This window comes from Larimichthys crocea, chromosome X, assembly GCF_000972845.2.
Source record: "Larimichthys crocea isolate SSNF chromosome X, L_crocea_2.0, whole genome shotgun sequence".
NCBI classification, from domain to species: Eukaryota; Metazoa; Chordata; class Actinopteri; family Sciaenidae; genus Larimichthys; species Larimichthys crocea.
The window spans coordinates 6,466,404-6,490,572 of NC_040020.1; the positions used below are offsets into that span (position 1 = coordinate 6,466,404).

General features: G+C 40.1%; 2 protein-coding genes and 1 long non-coding RNA gene across 8 annotated transcripts; 2 read left to right on the forward strand and 1 right to left on the reverse strand.

Moving 5' to 3' along the window:
- The first annotated feature begins 1,455 nt into the window (after nt 1-1,455).
- Nucleotides 1,456-4,622, forward strand: tma16 (translation machinery associated 16 homolog). Its single transcript, XM_019259201.2, has 7 exons — nt 1,456-1,566; nt 1,666-1,769; nt 2,964-3,001; nt 3,111-3,195; nt 3,297-3,445; nt 3,537-3,579; nt 3,799-4,622. Exons 1-7 carry the CDS (start codon nt 1,564-1,566, stop codon nt 3,986-3,988), a joined length of 612 nt encoding a protein of 203 aa, XP_019114746.2. The 5' UTR covers nt 1,456-1,563; the 3' UTR covers nt 3,989-4,622.
- marchf1 (membrane-associated ring finger (C3HC4) 1) lies at nt 4,281-18,198 on the reverse strand. 3 transcript variants are annotated; one of them, XM_019259199.2, is made up of 7 exons: nt 18,071-18,198; nt 10,777-10,827; nt 9,995-10,065; nt 8,158-8,973; nt 7,823-8,003; nt 7,543-7,687; nt 4,281-5,966 (listed from the first exon to the last, which is right to left on the reverse strand). In XM_019259199.2, the coding sequence occupies exons 1-7, from the start codon at nt 18,155-18,157 to the stop codon at nt 5,641-5,643; spliced, it is 1,677 nt and encodes a 558-aa protein (XP_019114744.2). In that variant the 5' UTR covers nt 18,158-18,198; the 3' UTR covers nt 4,281-5,640. The 3 variants fall into 3 exon arrangements, with proteins under 3 accessions (XP_019114744.2, XP_010727850.3, XP_019114745.2); XM_010729548.3 differs by having other exon boundaries at nt 10,777-10,830; XM_019259200.2 differs by lacking the exon at nt 18,071-18,198 and adding an exon at nt 15,051-15,130 and having other exon boundaries at nt 10,777-10,830.
- LOC104917957 (uncharacterized) lies at nt 14,889-22,655 on the forward strand. Of its 4 annotated transcripts, none has more exons than XR_003463029.1 (4): nt 14,902-15,001; nt 18,198-18,588; nt 20,828-20,957; nt 22,259-22,655. It is a non-coding gene; the product is annotated as an uncharacterized LOC104917957 (long non-coding RNA). The 4 variants fall into 4 exon arrangements; XR_003463030.1 differs by having other exon boundaries at nt 18,198-18,573; XR_003463031.1 differs by having other exon boundaries at nt 14,995-15,105.
- Nucleotides 22,656-24,169: the final 1,514 nt, after the last annotated feature.

A 24,169-nucleotide genomic window follows, 5' to 3' on the forward strand; every position in this document is an offset into this window, starting at 1 on the left:
CAACCTCAATAATAAACATATTGTTAAGAGAAAGACAGAGATCTGTACACATTCATGTCCCATCAATGCATGAAGGAAGTTTCTCCTTTCCACTGTTGCCAAGTGCTTAATCCCGGCGGGAACTGTTGGATTTCTGTGAATAATATTATAAAGAGTACGGTCTAGACCTGCTCTAAGTGGAAAGTTTCATGTTCTGTAGCTTGGCCTGCTTCTTCTAACAGTAATTCAGAAAAGCTGCCAAAGACCAACCTGTAAAATGCTACAAAAGATCACATCATCAATGTCCTTTTCTGCCTATTATTTATCTAGCTCGTCTGTTCTAGAGGTTGTTTTGTTTTTATGACAGGCACTGCGCTTCACAGCATACAAAATGCAAAATCATCGATTACTAGACCATGACCAGACCAGCAATACTGAGTAATAAGAGGGTTCGTCTCAATGAACAATGTCTTTATTTGTGTTTAGATGTATGTGCAAAAGCTTGTTTGTATTCTTTCATCAGTTTGACATTCACATCTCTGGTCCCAAGACACTGAAAACATGTTGCATGAAGCCTTAGGGAGAATAATGGATCAGAGAACCCTAAAGTTTTATAAAAAAAATCTAATGGATTTCCACAGATGTGGAGTTTGCCAAATGATTGTATCCGTCTATGATGAATTAAACTGACCGTGGTCTCCTCAATACTGAAGATCAACTTGTTGCCTCTTGCCACTGGCATAAACAGTTTATGCACAACTGTGAGGGGCAGACTCACATTACAGTGACTCTCTGTGCTGCTTCCTCCTCACTTTGTTCAGTGTTAAGTTGACTGACTCATGCAATGACCGTGAGAGCCATGCAGCTCACACGCCACGTGTCCTTTAACCTACAGATTCATATTTCTTTCCCCTTGATGGTCCGATGAATTTGTTTCTGCACGTTGCAACAGGAGACTGTAAATCACTGCTCTGAAACCACCTCTGACATAAAAACGGTAACAACAAAATAGTTCAGCTCTTGCTCCCTCTTCTACTTCTTCTAGGCTGACTTTCTAGTTTGATAACGACTAGTTTGTTTGTTTTCTGGACAAAATGCTCAGGGAAAAAAATGCAGGATTTATGCGTCTTTGAACAATTTATTTTTCACATCATGTTACTGTTTGTGGCTGCTTACCAACCCTCAAATACAGAAAGAGATCTGATGGTAAGTCATTTCTCTATCTCTGTTGCGTGCCCTAGTGTGTGTGTGTGTGTTCATTCAGTTATTAGCAGTGTGTGTGTGTGTGTGTGTGTGTGTGTGTGTGTGTGTGTGTGTGGGTGTGTGAGGTGTGTGTGTGATTTGTTGACGCATGAGGAGTGTTTAATAAGTTTAGTCGTGACAGGTTTTATTCTATAATTTATAGAATAAAAAAAAAAAAAAATAAAAAAAAAAAAAAATCTTTGCTTGTGAATTTTTGACGCTTTGAAACCCGGAACGATTTATTTCCTCGGCGAACTCACCCGGACGAAAATTGAAGGCACTTCCAGTTCCGGCGCATTTGTCAACAGAGCAGCAGCAGCAGCACGCGTGTTTCCAGTGAAGATGGTGAGACTGTCTGTCTGTCTGTCTGTCTGTTACTGATGTTCACAGCTGGTTTAACAGTCAGATAAGTTATTAAAAACATATATATTTGTTGTTTTTCAGCCGAAGGTTCAAAAAGGAAAAGCGCCGGAGAAAGTTGTTCACCCGTTCAGCCGGAAAGCTGCTTACCTCGCCCGAGAGGAGATCAGACTGAAGAAGAAGGAAAGGTGCGGTGATGTTTCTTTACCAGCTTTGAGGAAACATTCAGAAACCTGTTGGCTCACTGACAAACTGTTACTGTACTGTTACATGCTGTAAACAAACGGTGGTGGAAGAAGTGCTGCACAATGTCAAAGTACTATATTGCAAGAAAAGGCCCAGTATTTATAATACTTGAATAAAAGTTCACTGGTATTATCAGCTAAATGTACCTGAAATAGGCTGTTATAGGTAAAAACAAAAAAATAAAATACTTGTGACTAATATCACAAATTAATTAATTAGTTAATTGATTACCAAATTAATTAATAATGCAACAACAATGTGTAAACAAATGTGTATTTGTCTCCACGCAGGTGGAGCTACTTCTTTATAGATTAGATTAGATTATACTTTATTTATCCCACAACAGGGAAATTCACTTGTTACCATACTTATATTTATACTAATAACTCCGTTTACACTGTGCCATATTGCCTCACAGAGGTCTTTTGCTTGTATATATTTTTAGATTTGTATATTTCTATTTTATATTTTTTACATTGTTTACTATACTCGTGTCCATTCTGTTTGGGATAAAAGAGAAACGTAATTTCGATGCTCTGTATGTCCTGTACACATAGCAGCATTGATAATAAAGTTGACTTTGACTTTACAGCAGCAGCAGAGAGTGTAATATGCACTACAGAAGTAGAATCAAATAAAAGGGCAAAAAAAAACCCAGAACGAACAGACCGAAGTATCAGTCAGCCTCTACAATAGACAAACAAAACAAAACAAAATAGGGTCACAAGAAAAAGTCTGAGGTGTCATAAAAACACTAAATCAGTCAGACAAGTTTAACATCTGTCATGTGACAAGCAGCTCTCTAAAAGTCTCACTCAGTGGGGTCGCCTGTGGCTCAGGAGAATGGAGCAGGTTGTCCATTAATCGGTGGTTTGATCCCCGGCTCCCCGTGTGTGACAGTGATGTGTAATGTAAAATCGCCTCGAGTGGTCGGAAGTCTTGAAAGGTGCTATACAAGTACAGTCGGATCACAAGTTGGGAACCACTTCAGTACTTGAGTAATTGTACTCAGATTCCACCTCCCATACCTAAACTGAGGACTTTCTCACTTATTTAGCTTTTAATGAAAACCTTTGAATTAACCACGCTTGCAACAAAGCTAAAATCTGAAAATCTTTTCTTTGTTGATGCCGCAGGCAGAAGAATGACAAAGCAACACGTCTGAGCGGCATCGGTGAGCAGCTTGTTTATCATTCATAGCGTACATAATCACTTGCTGTGAAGATAAAGCAACTCGCCATTAAAGATCTCTCTCTCTGTGTTATTTGTCTCTTGTCTCTCAGGTGAGAGGCTGTTGTGGTTTCAAGCACAGCTGAATCCAGAGAAGACTGCTTACACAAGAAAAGATGCCTGTGAAATCATCGAAAGGTTTGTTTTTGTCACTCGCATCAAAATGTCAGCATGTAAAACGTATGACTTGTGCGTGTATTACAGCAGCGTTGAGCTTGTGTCTTCTCGTGTGTATTCAGGTACCTTCAAAGGTTTGATTCTGAACTTGAGCAGATTGAGCTGATGAACGGGATCAAAGGTCGGCAGGGTCGTCTTCACGGTGCCAGAGAGGCCGTCATCAAACAGACCATCGAGCGAGAGCGAGCGCAATATGAGGGCGCCGGATTGGGTAAGTTCTTATCATATAAGTACAAACACACACGTGCTATAAACATACACACAGTCATGATCCTTCCATGATCATGTTTTGTCCTCCTCAGAAATGCCAGACATCCTGAATGGAAAGCATCTGAAAACATTCAGGTGAGAAGATTCAAATCACAGCTTCAATTTTCTGTTTCTACAATTTAAAGATTTGAGAAGTGGCCGTCATTATTCAGCTTCCTTTACATAACTAAATGCGACAAAATGTGCCACATCGATAAATAAATGCTTTAAACTAATGACATACTTTACAGCTAAGCACAGGATTTGCGTTGTTGACGCGAGGATTCATCAACATCTTTTGATTTATCTCTGCAGGGAGTGGACCGGTGATCTGAAGAAACTTCCAAATATTAAACTACGGAAAGTGTCAAATAAAGGTTTGGACACGAAGAACGAAGAAGAGGAGAAAGCTGAAGCTGAAGCGGAGGCCGATAATCAGGATGATGAAGATGATTTGGATGATGAGCAGGTGGATGACGCGGTGCTGATGTCGGACTTACTCTGAGGCTCCATGGAAAAAGACTTTTTATAGAAAAAAGTTTGTGTGCTTGTGTGGGGAAAAATGCTGCTGGTCCATGACTGTCCAGAAGGTGGTGCCAAACTCTCACAGCTGAACTACATTTTTATCAGTCTTCTCCTTTTAAAGTCGCTCAGTAACTTCACACCAGCGAGGGGTTCTACATTCATTGTTTATTGCACAAACAAATACCGTATGTAACCTAAATATTAAATTTGATCCACTGAGACATAGAAAAATGGTTCTGACAAAGATGTTGAGTGCTCTCATGTCGTGCTGGACATAAGACACAGAGAAAATAAAACTTCTGTGATGTGACACTGGTTTTAAAAAGAACCTGTAGAAAAGTGGACAAGTGCAAACAAGAGTCACCATTTGTAGATCGACTGGTCGGTCACTCACACAGTGTGTCAAGTCTAATGTAAAAACATTACCGGACGGCAGCCATGAAAGCTCTACTTACATCAGTGTATAGATAGCGGGACCTCGCAGAGCAGGACCACGTGAAGCTGCAAAACATCATAAACAACTGCGATACGTGAGATTTACTATTTTAAGAAATATTCCAAACTTTCCTATGATGGTAAATAAATGTTTCAGTTTCAGACTGAGCTAAAGATTATGCTCAGATAATTGTTTTATTTTCTGATCACGTCTGAGTCTTTGGTGTCTGAAGACCTGATTGTCCAGAAGGAGAGTGAAGGCCTCAGTATGCTCCAAACAAAGATTGTCGAACAGCATCTGCAAACCCACTTTCACGTCCGCCCTCTTCAGGTGTGTGGAGGTGTAAAAACAGGCAGGATGTGAACTTCTTCACACTGCTACCTCCATCTGGTCTTACAACACCATGAACACCTGTGAAGAGAGACTCCCAAAGTGTCTGCCATGATTTCCATGTCAGTGACTACCTCGTCTTGTATTTAAGGTACATGTATTTAACATTTAGTGGCCAACCAGTGCCCCGACACCAGGTTTACGGTGAGTGTAGCCATTTGGAACATCTCCAAAGGAGACTAGAACACTGGAGGGACTACACTGTCTAGCTTAGGAACACCTCAGGATCCCTCAGGAGGAGCTGGAATGTGTTGCCGGGTAGAGGGACGTGTGAAACACCATGCTGAACCTGCTGCCACCAGATAGGCGTACGGAAATGAAAATGGATGGTAGGTGTTTGGGGAAACTATGAACACTTATATCAAGACGTCTTGTTTTATGGTCGTTTGAAACATACTGAGACCTTTAATAGCATCCACAGGGTGTTCACACCTTTAATTTGTGTCAGTGCAGTTTGAGAAAGTGCATACAGGAATAAAACACTCAATATATACCACATGACTACAGTCTTTACAAACGTTTCCTGCTGATGGCTTCGTTTTCCATCTCCTCACCTCCTCTTCATTTCATGGCCTGCCACGCTCTTCCTTTTGCACGTTCAACTTCACCGCAGCCCTTCAGCTTTTCAGTTTTTCTTGATCACTGAAGGTCTTAATATTCGTCCATTGTGTGCCGAGATCAGTAATCACAGGAGCTGAGATGAACAACACTAACACTATGAGTCTAAACCACACCGTGCTCGCACCAGCTTGTGTTGTTGGATGAGTAAAGGTGTGATTCAGCGCTCTGAGCGGGAGGAGAATCAGTCAGACGGGGTTTTGTGTCGGTGCCACCGCAGCCTCCACTGACATGTCTGAGTCCATCTGTGCTTCTGGAGCCGAGACCAGAGCCGGACTGACCGGGACCGTCACAGTTTCGTGCGTGCCGTTGGTGAGGCCGCTCTGCCGGCCTTGAGAGTTGTGCAGGGCTTTCTCAGGGCAGTTCTGCACTGTGATGATGCGGTTGAAAGCCTTGAGGCGGCGCCACAGCTGTAGGTAGACTTTACATTGGATGTACATGAAGATGAGGCCGCCTGTAAAGCCTATGGCCACCACGATCAGCTTGGTCCAGAAGGGCCACTCCAGAACTCCACCTGAGGACACAGAGCGGCTGTAAGTCAACCTGCAGGACGTGTGATGGATCATAATGATTGTTGTGTGCAGAGCTGTGCTTACCATCCGTATAGTACTTGATAAGAGAAACTCTCCAAAATTTCTCTGCAATCAAGAGTGAGTGTAACTTCTATAATCTCTGGATAAACATACTCTAATCTATTATTTATAAAATACAATTAATATATATGAATGTTTATTAATATATATTAAGTGTTTTCTGCCTCTAACTTTAGGTACTATATGAGAATACAGATACACTATGATCACAGCACAGCACAGCACACCAACAACAAACACAACAAAGAACATACGAAAGCACTGCAGGGTTTTTTTTTCACTTCAACAATGATGTCGGTTTTGCACGTTAAGTTCGAGTATTCATGACTGAAACTATTGGTGCTAGACATGGTTTCAGTTTGAGTCAGTAAAGTGTGTGAAGCTGCTCGTAGAGACTTGAACCGGATGGTTTCATCTTCTGGCAATCTCAAATCTTAGATGTTAGAATTTCTGTGGATTTATCAGAATTTTCAAAAGACACTGTTCTCAAAAGCATTGTAATGTTATTATAATATAACCTACTGCCGTATATGATTATACCATAACATAAAAACAGAGGTACAGCTTCATTTTTAGGGATCAAAATTTGATTTGACAACATGTGCTGTAAGATATGTTTTCACTGCAGAGCTAGGACACTGTACGTTTATAAGCTGGGAGATAAAAGTCCTTTTCACTAGTTTTACTAAACTTAGAGAAAACAAATACAACAAGCGATTTCACAGGAAACTTTAAAATCACATCACCAGAGTCAGACGGGTGTAAAGATCAGCAGGTTGAGGGTACCCTGTAGAGTTTCTGTTTGTTTGTTTGAGGATGCACAGGTGCGGATGGTATGTGACAAAGATTTGCAGATTGCAGTGAGATTGTAGTTATATATGATGATAATGATAATATATGTAAATACTTGTGTCTTCACCCGTCTGTGACGCATCTGTGACGTCATCCACAGAGTTTTCAAGAGCTGTTTTGAAAAATAAATAAATAATAATATTCTGTGGTTCTGGCCGTCACCATCTTGGCAGTCCTGCCTCTGCCGCCTCCCGGCTAATCTAAAAACTGGCAAAAATGTGGATCATCAGTGGACCAGAGGTGGGCTGAATGACGCTTGGGTGTTCAAACAAACCATCTGTGACGGCACACACCTGTCAATCAAAGCAAATTGGCTATAGAGACCAAGGCCAGGCTGTAAACATGTTTATTTCTGCTGTGAAGTTAGACATTTGAACATAGGGGCTTATGGGGATTATCTTGTTCTCTAGCCAGCCTCAAGTGGAAGCTTGAGGAACTGCAGTTTTTGGCACTTCAGCATTGGCTTCACTTCCCAGCCGCAGAGAGAAGTGTACGATATACTTAGGTGAGAAATTGTGAACGTAAAAGCATCATTGAAAAAAACTAAAACTCTTCATGGTACCTTCAATTTGGATGTTTCAATCAAATGTGTTACTCTGCATGTCTCTGGTATGTGACAGAGGGTACTGTGGGGAAAGTACTTACCGTTCTTCCCAATTCTGATCTCTTCCATGGTTCTCTTGATCAGAACGTAGACTGACCACAACATACAAACTATTGCTATCAGGTGAAATAACACTGTACAAAAGATCTTCCTCTTCTCGTTCTTCGTCATGTTTAACTTCTCCCACTGGAGGACGCAGAGATGGTGTTGGAGAAGGGACGAGAGGCGTCATTGGTTGAGGGTGAAGGGAGAGAAATGGTGTTCATTACCAACAGCTCGACAGGCCAGAGCTTTGCATGAGATTGAAGAGCGCGTGCGTACCTTGCGTAAAGGTTTGAGCTTCGTCTCCATGATGAAGTCGTACTTGCAGAGTTCACAGCAGCGAGTGTCCGAGGATTTGATCCACTGGTTGAGACAGGCCTGGTGGACGAAGCCCAGGCTCCCCGTGCAGCGACAAGGCATTATCAATGGGTACTCGTCATCCCCCTCACAGTGGCAGATCCTACACGCACACACACACACACACACACATCAGGACAGGTATGAACATGGTCTGTGACCATAAGGTTTTCCCTTTATGGACGGTAAAGTTAAAGTTGAACTTGAACCTGATGTTGATAGATGATTAAAGCACATACACACTCACACACACTGACCTGCAGACCTCCTGATCAGAGTCCTCAAAGCAGTGCACTGGTGTGCCTCCATTTTCTCTGCAGTGTGTTTGTGGTGTAGGTACTGACATGTTCCCACCCCCTGACCCCTTCTCCTGGTATCTCTTGGTCACGAGCTCCTCGCCATCCTCCACCAATGAGGAGCTGCCTTCTTGGCTGTGTGACTTGCAGCTCTTCTCTTTATCTCTGCTCTGCGAGCCTTCCCTCTGTGAAACGTGGCCATCTCTCTTCATCGAGGCCCTGCTGCTGTGCCGCTTCTTGAGGCCTCCAGCGTCCTCCACCAGAGGCTGGTTCTCCTTCCCGTCGTCCGAGCCCACAGACTGCAGCTCCATGACCTCTGTTTTATCTTCCCTTCCTTTACCCCTATTCAGCCCATCCCTCTCTTGGCTGATTCCTCTGCGGCGGTGCATTCTTCGGGCTTTCTCTTTGCTCCAGCTGCGGGCCTCGCGCCACGTCTCATCCTCAGATGTAGAGTCTAACTGTGGAGTCACTGTGCAGCGGAGGCGAGGCGGGAGATCTCTCCGGTCCTTCAAAGGCCGCTCCCTCTTCTCCCCATGCTCGCTCCGGTCAGAGCTGAGGCTGCGGTCGCTCTGCTCCTGTTTGCCGATGGTTTCCACACAGTTGAGGGCAGAGCAACTGCTCCTCTTGCGGCGGTGGCGCCGCTTCACCTGCTTCTTCTGGACCTGAGCTGACGAGCTCAGAGCTGTGCTGGTGACTGTCATCACAGACGTGTGTGTGCGCTTGTTGTGTTTGTGAGATTCAGAAGCATCTTCCTCTAAACGGGGCAGCTGGCTTGAACTGGACACACACACACACACACAGACACACAGATGGAGATGTGTAAAAATAAAATGAAGCAAACAAGATGGAAAAGACACAGACGTGATGACATTAACTAAACAAATGAAATCTTGGGATTGAGATATCTCACAATGAGGTGAACTAGATTTTATCTGTGACATTTTTCTCAGTAACATTGTTTCTAGAAATAGGTCGATGCTTTGAGGATCAAACTATTCAGCTCCATTGTAATTAAGAGTATCTCTTCTATATCTAGCAATGTTACAGCAACTAGTGCTCTTAATGCTGAGCTGTACTTTGTATGACAAAACTGAAAAGTTAAACGGTGACATATTTCTACATCGAAGTCAGCAAAATAGCCAAATATGGATGAGATGCAGCTCTACAGGTTAAGCAGTAAGTCAGTTTACAGAAACAACATGTTGAAATTCAGCATATTTTTCCGATCCATGTTAAAAACATTAAGGTAACTGTTCTTAGAAACTCCCACCAGCTTCTGTGTTGACTGAAAACAATGTTGGCGGTACAGATGTGTCATTCGGTAAAGATCTGTAGGGTAATATACTTTCACAGAAAGTGGATGATGAAGCAACAAAAATGATGGTTTAGTCTGATCATCAGAAGAGCACATGGTGAATATGGAGTGATTTGAGCATGCTATGCCGTACATCACAAGTGTCCGTACTGCTATCAAACAGAGCATCCTTTCAGCTTTAACAACGCTGCACTGAGCAAGTCTGCGTGACGACCAGTGGATATAATAAGCTGAAGCATTTCTGCAATCAGCCATCTTCCTCTCATTGATTGCGCTATGGGAGCACCATTGGATTTCACCATCCATTTTAATTTTGTTAATGCCTTGGGAGTGCAGCAGACCATACTAATTGAGACTCCCACTCAGTGGAGAAGAAGCTTTAAACTGTGCCTGTTAATATCACAGAGAGAACTGTGGCTTGCTCTGAAGCCTCACTTTCTGCTCATGTAACTGTAACTCTGGGTCTGACTTTAAGAGACTAACCTGCATATGTCCTGAGAAGACGGGGTGATTGACGTTCTTGCTGTGGTTAGTCCTGTCGTGGAGTTGCTGGCCTGAAACAACAAACAGACTCAAATTAGCTTCCATGCTGCTATGCAAGTACAACAATCTGTTTTTCACGCACCTTCTAGTGACTACATAATCAAAATAATGATGAATATTCATGATAACGCATAAATATAGCTGAATAAATGTACTTTTGTTTTGGGAACCTAAAATAAGCTGACAGACAGACAAGCCTGACATTTTAAGGCCTTGTGACATTATTGCTAACATGATTGTGAATAATTGCCCACATATACATCCAGCAGCCACAGAGAAACTTAATTAACTCGTAGTAACTTTGAATGTTTCTGTATTTCTGGTTCGACCTTCACCAACCCCCTGAGGCAGAACCAGAGGGTATTTGAGAGAGTATTTTTACATTAGCTAGTTGTTCTTTTATTAAAATGTGGTGGTGACTGGCGACCTGTTGAGCTACAAGTAAAGATAATCTGTGGTTACTCACTACAAGCAGCCCTTCCACATCATACATAGTCGTTTGATTCCTAATTAATATGACAATATATTAATTAGAGGAGCTTAAAGCATCATTTTATGTTGTACAACAGTGTGTACTGAGAGCAACCTTGTATTGATCTGTCAGTAACACTTCTGGCATTAGCACATTTTTGCACATCACATTCTGCTCGGATAGAGGCTTCCGCCCTCTGAACTGTGACCTCGATATCGGCCCTTTAAGCTCTCTGATATTGAGCGGTTACCTTAGAGATGTTGCTGGATCGGCTCCCCGAGCGCCCGGGGGCCTTCCTCCCCTGCTGAGAGAAGGAGAGACAGAAAATCATTAGTAAACACAGACAAGTATGTGATGCTTTAATGGCGTCTGAGAAGGTAGAGGCGTCGAAACCAGTATTTATGCGGTACACAACATTAAACATCTCACCTTAACAGCTCACCTTAACAGCTCATCATAAAATAATCTATCAGGAAATGTATTAATATTTAACTATTATATTGATTTATATATATGTTCTATGAAGCCCAAGCTGATGTCTTCAACTGCCCTGTTTTGTAAGATATTATATAACTTCACATTTGAGCAGCTGTAATAGAGAATATTTTATATATTTGCATATTTAAAAAATTGTAGTGGTTTATCGGTTATCAGCATTCTTGGATATTTTGTTTTTCTGTCAATCAACTAATTGCTTAATAAGGCTAATAGTTGCAGCTTTAATCTACTGTCAGTTTAATTTTGTCTTAAAATTTCTACATTACAAACAGTATGAAGGCTAAAAACAGATTTTCAGTTGTAAGGTCTCCTACAAAGGCCTAAAAATAGAGAAATATGAGAAAAATGTTGTGTTGTTTAAGTAACTTAGATAAACTGGCCAAGCTAGATGCTTTAAATCAGCAATAAAAATCCAAAAAATACTTAAATTGAACAGATTAAACAGATCGCCTATGTGTTCTATATTATAGATTCAGTCTATTCGATTGGTTAAAATGCAGCATCAGGAGTCATGCGTGGACGCATGTCCTTGTTACTTCATAGTGATCCAAGCTAATGCCAGACAATCCAATTAAATGGTCGTCCTGCTAAGTGTACAAGACACTGCTCTGTAATGTGCCTCTATTTAAAGCAAACTAATAGCACTTTTTCTAGACCTTCCTAGAGCGTTGATTGCTTGAACTCATCTGTTGAACCATGAACCCTCAGACATCTGTGGCCTCATTCACTACCTTACGCATAACTCCAGGAACCAGCGGTCAGTGCTGCTGAGGAGTTGCAGAGTTTTAACGCTCTCTTATATTTGAATCACGTGTTTACAAGTTATGTTCCAGCCGCCAACAAACTAAAACCAGGTCAGCATACAAGGGATAACATATGCAATTTTAAAACACAATATCCATTTAAAGCAGAGTAAACACCTACCAAACAAGCCAAAGCAGTTCACCGCATTGATGCAAAAATCAGAAAAAAAATTGACATAAAGCAGTCCTAATAATGTTTATTCAACAATGGCGACAATAATACACAAAGAGATTTTAAGTGGATTGTTACAAGCTCTTGTTAATCTCTTAGTGAGTACACATATATTATATAATCTGACTGTGTATATTGTCATTTTACCTAACAGCACCTCTGAAGCTCATTTAGCTGTGTCTCTTCTTAAGTTAATAACTCTTGTTTTAAAATGTGAAATAAATAGATGCAGGCAGAGTAACAGCATTTCTAGTTTTTTTTTGGCCCTAAAACTACAAAAATCTTTTGGCAGTTCCCACTTACTTTGTTGTGGGTTGTGAAAGCTATAGTTAGAAACTACTGCTATTTATCAGAAATTGCAACAAGAGTTCTCCTCCATGTCCTTTTTACAAATCAAATTTTCCTACATAACCACTTTCATCTCCAGCCACACATCTCCAGCCACACTGTTGATGTTACCAGGTGTATTATGAGACTACATACGCCTTGTTCCAGACAGTGGAAACACACGTCCAACTTCAACTCTTCGACTCTACTTTGAATGTATGCTATAAATGAGCTATGCGGGAAAATTTGTTTCCATCACACACATAGACACACACACACACTGGCCCAATATTAATCATACCATGGAAATAAATAGGTCAACCTGCCAAATGTTTGTTGTTGGAGTGGGTGGGCAGTGGAAAATTAAGTGAAGCATACAATAGAGTGAAAGTAAATTCATATTAGTTTTAAAAGGTGAAGGTGTTTTCCTTTAAATGTTCTTATTTCAAATAAACCCCTATCTTTAGAAGGCAAACCACATCTGTTTGGACCAATCAGCATCCTGTGAACTACTGGCAGTTATGGCCGCGGTTTAACACCAATTGCGGCTCTTAAAGAGGTTAGTGTAGATCCTACTATAGCATTAGTTTTATGGTTCGTTGATCTGAAGTGCCTGCCATTTTCCAAACAGAGAGACAAAACGACTTCCCAGATGGTTCTGTGTGACAAACTGTCTGTTGTGTCAGGTTAATAAATCCCTTTGTTTGTTTCTCAGTTCTTTCTGTGTGTGTATTCATACAGGAATGTGACTGATCGTGGATCCTAAAATATCCTAATAAAATATTCTTTAAATGTACATGCCTGTGTTTGTCCCGTGTATCTTTATTTTACATACTGTTGTATAAAGTGTAGAACAATATTTCAAAGACTACAGTATGGGGTGAATGGTTACATCTCGTTATCATATTTATTATTGTTGTTGGTTTGTCTGTTTGGATATTTGTGTGTTCATTTTAAAAGAAAAAGAGAGAGCTGCAAATGTATGTCCAAGGTGTAAAATGTTTTATTTTTTAAATATCCAAGGCAACATTTGGACATTATAGTTTGTGGGACTCAAAATAAACAACAGTGGTCATGTTTATTGTAGTGAAGGTGGCTATGGCACAGAGGAATAAGATATATAAGGCTTTCACTGGATATTCATTAGATAGATATTCACTCTTTCATATTTAATCACTCTTAATAATAACACAGCTCTTATGGTCTAGGTGCTAACACAAAGGCTTGGCATCTTCAGTCTTTTGTAAAGATAGCAGTGTTAAAAAATCTAAATCTAAAATGAATACAAAATCCTTAATAATGTTTGTTTTTGTTTTTTAATGTTGCCATCTAAATAAAATACAATAGTTACAAGCTTTTCGTATCTTACAAAATATTTAGTTCAAAGTTGTTGTTTGTAATGTTTCGTGTGGGTGGCTTTGTTATATATATTTTTATACTTGACATATAAAAAGCAAACCAGAGCTCTGGTGTACCAGCCCACACACAGACACAGTTGTGGGTACACTGTGCAAATCAGTAAAATAAATGAGAGACACTAACAAGAAGAACTGCATCATCTAAGCTGATCAAGGGATTTGCTGATATCCAGGTTTAAATCAGTAGTCACGGTCAAAGCAAACACACTGCAGCCTCATCTGGGTGTTAGAGGAGATGGACACATAATGTTGACTTTCAAAACGTGGACAAATAAGAATGATTCAAATTGGCCTCATAATTAAAGGCATTTTAATTTAGGTGATTTTTCACTAGTTGGCAATTGCATTTCTGAGAAGATATAGATGTTTGTGCTACTTCATCAAATATTACAGATAAATGTCATTTTATTTTATCATGAACTAGTCAGCCATGTGACGTGCAAATATTGTGTTGAATATTGTTGGGGTTAGTCAGGTCCACTAGCAAATAAGTTAAATAACAAGGTAGTGGTTGCAGTCCTGTAATGAAGTCATAGTCTGGGTATGTAACGATATTTTTCTCAGAGAATCTGTTTAGCATTATGTAAATGTACAAAATAGTTAAGCTAGCTGTGTGGCTACATCAGTACCAGACGTTTGCTTAACCATTGCAGGCAAGTAAACATCAAATCAATCATAAATATCTCTCACTGCGATAGATCATGACAACATCTGTAAATTGAGAAGAACGAGAGGAAAACTTAAGTTCAATGTTTTATAGCAAAGCAGAATTAGGACAACAGGGTTAACACACAGCGGACTGATAATGCATCACAGTTGCAAATACAATATTAGACGTGTTTCAGTCTGTAGTTGCGTCTATACCATTATTGCACCATTGATTTTCCAACTCTTTGGCTCACACCACAACGAAATTTTAAAAGACAAATGATCAATATCATCATGGCAGTGTCAGGCTTTTCAGTTTTGTTTTCTTAACAGGAAATCAAGACTGCACCTACAGTTGTGCACTGGATCCATCTTAGTCTCCACATAGCTTTTCAATATCTAAAGGTTTCACTCATCACCACAAGCAGAAAATCTTTAACATAACACCCAGAGTACCCAGAAGAAAAAGAAAACCCTGACAGGTTTAAATAACAACAAATCACTGCCAACCTTCAGGAACATTCCAAGGAGAGTTTCACACAAAGAGCAAGTCAAGTTAAAACGCAGCAGTTCTACCTGCAGGAGCCTCGTATACAGTTCAACCTACAGGTCAGTATAAAGAAAGCTACATCAGGGATAACATCCTACTGTCACTTACCTGGACGCCTGGTAAGTGACAGTCTTTCTCGCTCTGATGCACAGCAGAGACTTTGGTGAGTCTATGTGTGGACATGTGCATGTTTCTGCAGGATTAAGTGATGCAACGTGGACTGACGGCTATATTTTGGTTCTGTACCCTGGCTCTGGATCAAAAAACACCTACAGCAACATTTATACAACCAACCATGAAGCTGTAGCTGCTCCCTTTATATCTGGTCACGACAGCTTTAAAGGAACTTAACACCTGGTTTCATATCTTAAGTATTTGTTTGTAACATGAAATATATGTAATAGTAATTTAGCAAATAGTTAAAAAAAATAATGAATTACTCAGAAGTTCAGCTGTTGTGTTTTAATCAGGGCTGTGTTGTTGTAGTGTCTCCGTGGCAACAACAAAAAAGCCATCAAATTACAATTCTTCATTGTTCAAACCTGATTGGTCCGGGGAAATATGTGACATCACTCATTTCCAAAAAACAATGAGAAGAGCAAATAAACACACAGACAGATAAATGCCTTGTATAATAAATATGATGAAACAGCAAGTATTGATCTGAATGTGACAGACAACAGTGTCTAAGACATCTAAGATCAATCACTTCTAATAAGATCTTCTCACACTCTCCTGTCAGAAGTTCGTAAAGCTTTACGTTCAAGTAAACTGCCATGAACTGTAGCTGTTGTTAGCTAATGTTAGCTCAGTTTGAGTTTGTTAGTCAGGCTGTGGACTGTGAACCCAAAGTTCTGGGGGAGTATTAGTATTTGTACCACAGGTGTGGAAGTGGAGGTTTTCAGGCCTGTGGTTCTGGAAATACTGACGCTGACGAGAGCTTGGTGAATTAAAAGGCTGAAAAGCAGATGCCGAGCTAGCATAAGTAATGTAACTGTAACAAATATATGCATACAGCTGTCCATGTTTACAACAGTGGTACTTGAAAAACACACACTTTGGGTAGATTTGTGAACAGCAGTGTGTAGATGGAAGACAGGACTTACAGATATTTGTTCTCCATCATAACGTCTAATATTCACTAGAACCTTTACAGCCTTGAGGCGTGATGTTGACTGTGACTGACTGCAGGATTCATCAAATTTGAAGATTCTGCTATGTGATTTTTATATATCATGGATATGCTTGGAGACGCCTGGGATCGTAGGAAAAATATGTCAACATTTCTAAAATGACCATATTTAAGAGGTGCAGGGAGATGAAATTAGCAGCTTGTGTTGCTCAGTTGTATTGTTCCTCTGTCCATCACTTTTATACATAAAAATAAGAAGGTGATCTTAAAAATGTAAGTGAAATTGTTCAACTTTATACTTCAACTTGGTTACATTTTCATGTAGATCAAGAATTGGATTATAAAGTTCATTCAGTGTTTCTGTTTATATTTATGCTGGATTGTCTACAGTCACCACCACGAACACAATGAAGTGTAGATAGAGACATTAAGACAGTGCCGTTAGCAGGCATGTATTGTACATAGGACAGGATAAACATATTTTTGTCTACACAGGTTATTATCAGTAGATAATTGTAGTCTGTAGTGTAATGAAAACCATCTCTACTTAACAAGAGATTTGCATGTTAATGGTTTAAATGCATACCATGCAGCCACCACATCCTGTTTTTGGTTCATGCATGGGTCCTTTGTTGTGTGTTATAATTCGCTTAAGTACTTTGAGTTTGTTTTAACTTTCAACTGTCATGTAGCCTGTGGTCCAGACTTTGGGTCTGTCTAAAAATGTTGCATACTTGTACATTAATGCTGATTGGATGTTAATGTACATACGTGAGCACTGATGGAGTTAATACTTAGTAGTGGACTTTGTAATTCTCTAAATCTTGGGTTGGTCCCTCTTCACCCATGCCCATTACTGTGTGGATATCAATGCTAATAGGCCCTGTGCTTTCATAGAGGCATGACACCAGTTTTTTCACAAAGATTGCACTGTACATCCTGATGAATTTGAGTAACTTTTGGGCAGTTGTTGTTCCTGATTTAAAACACATTACTTCAACTTAATGTGGGTAGTTTTGAAAACTAAAAAATGGCAAAGCATCTTAATTTAAAGTTTGTCTTTGTGCGTGTTAGATTAGCTTAGCATACAGCCAACAAGACAGAGGTTACAGGCAATGTAACAAATGACAACATGTCACTCATTAAAGACTTTAAGATGGAGGTCCTGTGAATACTGTAGGGCAATAAATAAATATAAGGAAGTGAAAAAACACTCTATAAGATGTGGTCACAAAAACATGTCAATCTATTTATCTCTCAAGTATTTCCTGTTTCCGTTTTAACAAGTAGATTAGTGAAGCTGCTAATTGCTAATGCATAGTCCATGAAAACAAATAAGAACGTTGTACTCTTGTGCATGTCTGAAAGTTTATAAACTATATAGCTTACATAAGAACCCAATTCATGTGTGGACCTCGACCCACATCAAATCCTCCCAGCTGTCATACTTATATTACTAGAAAACTTTACAGTGTTATGTATGTGACATAACATGAGGTCATGAAACGTTCTACGAAGTTCTGCGATGTTCTGAGATGTGATGTTTTCTGATGTGACATTTTCTGATGTGATGTCAGACTGTGTGGAAGGCGCAGTTGAAAGCATTGAATCCCAAGTGAGGGAACAGTGATAAAAGGCTGAGTGCATCTATACTGTGTGTGTGTGTGTGTGTGTGTGTGTGTGTGTGTGAGTCAGTTGAAAAGACTGTCAGCTGATACAGGAGGATGAGACACATGCACACACACACACACACACACACACACACATGCAACCTCCTGCGGAGTCTTCAAGATCAATGCTCAGGGACCAATCAAATGAAATGATGAAATCTACCTTCAAACAGCACAATGAACATCTTAAATATTGAATTTCTGTAATTTCACAAACTTTAGTTTTAAGCTTTAACTGTGAAAAAAGACAAAAAAAACATAAACCTGCAGATCTTTTACTGGCACACCAGAGGCTTGAGTATATACTTAAAGGGTCAGAAACTCACCTCAGTCTTGTCTTTGGAGCGGGGAACACTCTTGCCGTTGCTGGCTGTATCCCTGGCTGGAACCACAGTTATCTGTTGTATTGGCATGCTGCTGTTCCCATGCAACGCTCTGGTGTTACTCCAACAGCATTACCAGCACGCTGCACCTTCCTGTCCTCCGATCCGCGTCCCTACGTGAGATCTGCTGTCCCATCCACGAGCTGTTTTCGGGGGAAAGGAGGCGCCGCTGTGGGATTTCTCTCCTTTATCAGCCCAATCCAGATCATCAAGAGGAACAGCGATGGAACAAGATCAGGTCACCGTGGCAACAGGAAGATAGCTCTGGAGATGGTGGGGTGTGAGGTTGTCATGACGACTGAGAAACTACTCAACAGTGTGCACCAACTCCTCCTTCTCCACCACCACCATCACCACCACCACCACTGCCCTCCTGCTGAGAGAAAAAGACGGAGAGAGGAAGAGTTGAGATAGAACTGATCAGTAAACAAGGAGGCAGAGAAAATGTGTGTTGCAATGACGTGAGTGTGTGTGTGTGTGTGTCTTTCTCAGAGGGGTGGAGCCAGGATTTTGTCGTGCTTGCTAGGTAATAAGCATACGGTCCATGAGGATTAGGGCTTAGACTAACCTCAATCTCCTCCTCTGACCAGCGGTGCAGCTAATAAGCTTATTCAACTCTTGCACATGGACAGCAGTAACACACACACACACACAGTCTCATTGTTCAGGTACTCCCTGGTGAGAAACAATGTGTTGATAGATGTTAAGCCACTTCATTTCTTCTGCCGTGTTAAAGGAATGAAGGCACATTAGTGATGTGACTGGCCATGAAGTGACAAATCTGCACAAATCATAGCAAAACTGATCGGTCATATGTTTGGGTGAGTGAGGGTGTAATCCTATTTCAAATTGTGCGAGGCCATGAGGATTATGATTGATATAACTGGGTGACTAAAATGGGCGACTTTAAGTGAGGCGAGGAAGCAAACAACTCACAGGAAACGCAGATTATAAAATGATTGTTTACAGCCCACACGGACGTATAAAAATGTTGTTGCGGTGGCAAAAAATGGTCGTGCAAGAACACAACCCTAATAACAGATTATTTAAAATACAGGCTTTGCACGCCTATAGTACAAAACCTGCACAGGTGATTTTTTTTGCTCACGAGTGTGCAGGTGTATACAAACCGCGTTTCCCTCCCTAACTCTTCTGTTAGCTTTGTTGCACCAGATTGGGCGGGACTAAATAAACGTTAGTCATAGTTGCAATACCACCACTGAAAATCTGACATAAACTCTGCTTCTTTCTTGTTGAGTTTCAGAATCAATAAGCCCTAAACTTTCCCAACAGCAGTTAAAAGTAGCAGCACTTTGTGGTGGTTTTGTGTTGCCTGTTTTATTCAGTAGTTCTCCCCACAAGTTCCTGATTTGTTTCACCTGTGTTGTGTGACGACCCACTCTGCCCTGTCTTCCGGTTCCTGGTTGGATGGCTTGTCTTGTTCCCGGTGCAGGTACTTTAAGTGGGCGTGACAGAGGGTCTTCAAAAACCCTCTGGGTGCTCAGTACTCTCTCTCCTCCCTGAGACAACTAACTGGTTTTTGGGGTTGATGGTTTGCGTGTGTTGCTGCATCTTATTATAACACTGCATTCATACACTTCTCCACTCATGCCCTCACTTACACCACCGATCCTACTGATTTTACATACTACTGTTAGTTTAGTTTAAGTATTCTTTTCTTAATAAATCATTTGTTAACTGGCCGTATAGCCCCAGTTTGTGACAGTTGTTAGTTTCACCAGTGTCGAGTTGTCTTTCCTGGTTATTTAGTTCCTGTATTTCATTTGTTTCTTAGCATGTTCATAATATATGTGTTGCCCGTATTCTTGCCGCTGTTCCGTTCGTTCTGGAGTTGGTTTATTGGATTCTCATTTGTATTTTTGCCTCAACTGTCACAGCCACTTTTAATTTGTTTTTGTGTTTCAACCTTTGTGTTCATCCCAGTCAAGTGAGTAAAGAAAGTTCCAGATATGTATACCTTTTATCACATACATGGCACGCCCAGGGCGCAAATGTGGCCAGGACCGGCGCTGCATACACATCTTTGCAACACTACACCACCACACTAAAATGGGGAAGTCGGAGCACCGTTGCTATTGCTATTCCATTCCAACACTTGTGCTATCACTTCTTTTTAACATGCATCTACAGAAGATGTGATTATGTGCAGATGTAGGCACTCATGATGAGTATCAGGAGACAAATGGATTGTTCCGTTGCAACAGAACAGCTGCCATATCAAGAGAAACAGAAAATCACAGAAAGGTTTTTCAGAGATGTGTCTGATTAAGGGTGTCTACACAAAAATCTAGTTCACACGTTCCACCTGAGAGTATTACATGGGGAGTTTCTACTGGTAAACACACACCCACACACACACACACACACAGAGGTCCCATTAATAATTTGGGTTAATATGATCTCACTTGAACTTGAGAGGGCATGTGTTAGTTATCTCTTCACAGCTTGTGTAAGCATGTGACAAAAAGAGAGAGAGGGTGTGTGTGTGTGTGTGTGTGTGTGTGTGTGTGTGTGCATTATGAAGCTGCTGTGTGATGGTCAACATCTAAATGCTCTAGTGAGACACTCTGGGTACGTTTTCAATCCTAATTTTGATTCATTGTGTGTGATGGGACGGGGGATATCACCGATGTGCAGCAACAGATGATTTAACAGATAAGCTGTTCACTTCTGACACAGATGTGGCGACGTGTATAGATGGCATCTCCATTTACAGAGCTGGAGGTGTCGATGATCATGTTCTCTCTCCTGGTTTTCGCCCTCTTCACACTTACTGGGATGCTCAATGAGGAATGTGCACACTTGAATGGTACGTTTACAAAACACACACACACACACACAACGCAAATGTCTGACTTTGCCCGTTTAGTCACACACCATAGACAACTTGTTATTACGGAAAACAAAACTGTTAGAATCAAATGTGTTTTTAAATTTTTAAATAGTGCACTTTGCAATTATAACATCAATGTCTGACATGATTACTGACACTTTCACACATTCTGAGAATAGGGGTGGATAAAAACAGAAACACAGCTGACTGTAGTGTAGATTTCAGTTTATTTGGGTAAATCTAGCAGTCTAATACAACTGTTAAATAAATCCGACCTTAATGAAGGTTATAATGTTGCAACTTTGCTGAAAATGTTTTAGAGAGTTGATTTAACTTTATGATCATTCAGGAGGCTCTAGCTTGTGTGCCTGCCCTGTTTAGTCCTGAAATTGGACCTCAGTGGGACCTTTCCTGGTTATAATAATAATAAATGAATACCAATGTGGTGGATAAGATTTTAGAGACACCTCTCAGTATAATGCTACATAACTACATAACAGATTTTTATTATACAGATTATTATCACTATTTTCGAATGCCCCATTTTCATAAAACATGATAGAGCTCTTTCATCTTTCCCCTTAACTTAATGATACTTGTTTTGCGCTACATAATATTATCTTTGTTATAAGTTCCCATCCTAAATTGTGTCTAAATGTTTCCTTTAAAATTTAAGTTTAACTGAACTTATAACCTTCATGAAGTTTGAATTCATTACAGCACTGTTTTTAGACTGCATTGGCTTTAGTTAGGTGAACCGAATAAACTGGCAACTGAGCGTATACAGTGCAAACAACAAAACCACAAACTGCTGAATGATAATTAAACTATAAAAATAAAAATATAGTGGAATTAATTTCCCTGACAAAAATGAACATCATCAGTGTAACACAGGTCACAGAGGCACTAATGAATTCACTGTCACTGCCTTTGCCTTTATAACACATGTTTTGGTCTTTCAAGATTACATTTTCTGAGGCACCTTAGCATTTAGAGACAGCCAGGGGAGGAGAGAAAACCAGAGGTGATCAAATTTCAGTACAAACGCATGTTGCATCATTGCTATTGCTATAAGATACTTACTATACTTACTATCCAGATATTTCATTGACTTTATTGTCGTTACTTTGTGTCTAATATTGCTGTTTTGTTTCTTTTCATGCTGTTTGCTGTACATAAACTGTGCCTACAACATATGTAATTCCTATAGGTTTGGCAGCTGTTGAAAAAGCTGAAGTTGAAAAAGGAAGTGATCTTTATCATTTCTCACCCCTCAGTGTCAAAGACAGAACCACAGAGTGAAGAACTGATTGTCTGAAGGAAAAACAGCGACCTCTTTTCTTCCTGCTCGGTGCCTACTGACAACATATCAGCCAAAGTATTAACGTATGTTATCAGTTACAAGAACAAAGTCTAAACAGTGACCTCAGATTGTGTGTGTGTGCGTGTGTACTTTGTTATAGGATCCAGTGTTATTTGCTTCCAGGATGAGGCACAAAGGAGTGGCTTAAATGGTACACTGTAAAATGAAATCAATAAAGAAACGCCTGCTTTACCTGTTCCAAGAAGTATCTGACGGCTACTTTCTTTCCTCTTTGAGTGTGCACATATGAAACACACAAAAGTATCCTTTATTTTGATCTTCAGATTTGTAAAATATCTGCTGGGATTCTTCCACTGGTAAGTTTCAAAGCCGTCTTCTTTTTCCTTTCTACTTTCTTTGTCATACCTCACTGTTTTGTTCAAACAAGACGTGTATGTACGTATCAAACAAAGATCATCTCTAATGGAAATCTACAGCTCTACAGGCTTTTCAAAAATCTAGGTCAGAGGCAAAGGTGTGTTGGCAGGATTAGAGTGAGATCTGAAATGATTCTGCAGAAATTAGACATCTGAATCATTCTTGTCGGGAATCAAAGGGTGGCGCTTGTGTGAATGAACAGATCTACAGCAGTGATAAAAATGTGTGAATCACAGGCCATCTGTGTTTGGTCATTCTGGTTCCCTCAGCCTCTCAGTGATAGTATAGTATAAAGGGATGATATATTTATCTAACACCTGACCTTTTACTGCGGTTCAGCACAGCTTCATGCATGTATTAATAGGATGTGTTCATGAGAAATGTTCTTTAAAGACACTCGTGCATTTCTTTACTGTGATACTACAGCATCTGACAGTGCAAAGTCAGTGTGAACTGGATAGCTTATTCAAACGTTTTTTACCAGGTCATTTGGACTTTGGCTACAGTAAACAGATGCAACTCTGTGCTACAAAGAGCATTGTAGGTTGATGGAGGAGCATGACTCACTATAAGTCAATGACTGATAGTTACAAAAACTTGACAAAGTATATAAGGCCCCCTAGTGGAGGTACCAGGCTACTGCCTCAAATATTTCTCTTAATGTATGTAATTTAAAACTGTGGCTTTTGTCCAGACAAATAAATAAAAATTGTATTTAAGACAGCAATAAAGTATTTTCACTATGCATTTCAGACAAGTCAAGTCTAATTTAATTCACACACACACATAGCCTGATTATAAATCTCTGATTTGTAACCCACATCTCAGATTTGTTCAGTGGTTCAAATAGTGAACGGACAATGTAAAAAGGAAAAGGTGAATTCAGTTTTAATTTTCAGGCTAGATGTTGTTTGTTGACATGTACAAGCACGAAAGTGGTTTGGTAGCAGCTGGAGGAAAAAGACAGAACAACAAGAACCAGTTCAGTTTTCTGTGAATTACCTACATGTTTGGAAAATCCAAATATTCCTCAGAGAGTGTAGTTCAGCTTATTCAATGAGCCATTTAAATTATTAAAATGTATTAACATCCCTGGTGCTGTATTTGAATAGTATCATCAATACTACCACTGTAATGTAAGGTAATACCTCAGGGGGCTGTGATCAAACAAAATTTAAATCATGTAAAAGTAATGTCAGTTTATGCACACTGGAATGTTTGCAATATGGAACAAGCTTTTTAAAGTAATGCCAAGAAATCTATTTGTGATCATGGTTCACCAAAAACGGAAATTCAGGCTCTTTTTGCTTTATAAAAATGGCAGCACTACTATAAAATAGTGTAAATTATAGATAGATAATGGTGCGGAAAGTACAGATAATCATTAAACGCTTAATATTTTACATTTAAGTATTGGGGAACTTATGCCAACTACTTAAATATGTAC

Excerpts from the sequence above, each read along its gene's own strand:
- marchf1 (XM_010729548.3), bottom strand. The coding sequence starts at position 18,157 with ATGCCAATACAACAGATAACTGTGGTTCCAGCCAGGGATACAGCCAGC. Across the intron at positions 8,974-9,994 it reads TCTTCTCAGGACATATGCAG|TTCAAGCCAGCTGCCCCGTT; the intron begins GTTAGTCTCTTA and ends GTGTGTGTCCAG. Across the intron at positions 7,688-7,822 it reads AGCTCAAACCTTTACGCAAG|TGGGAGAAGTTAAACATGAC; the intron begins GTACGCACGCGC and ends TGCGTCCTCCAG.
- tma16 (XM_019259201.2), top strand. Across the intron at positions 3,196-3,296 it reads GCCTGTGAAATCATCGAAAG|GTACCTTCAAAGGTTTGATT; the intron begins GTTTGTTTTTGT and ends GTGTGTATTCAG. Across the intron at positions 3,580-3,798 it reads AAGCATCTGAAAACATTCAG|GGAGTGGACCGGTGATCTGA; the intron begins GTGAGAAGATTC and ends TTATCTCTGCAG.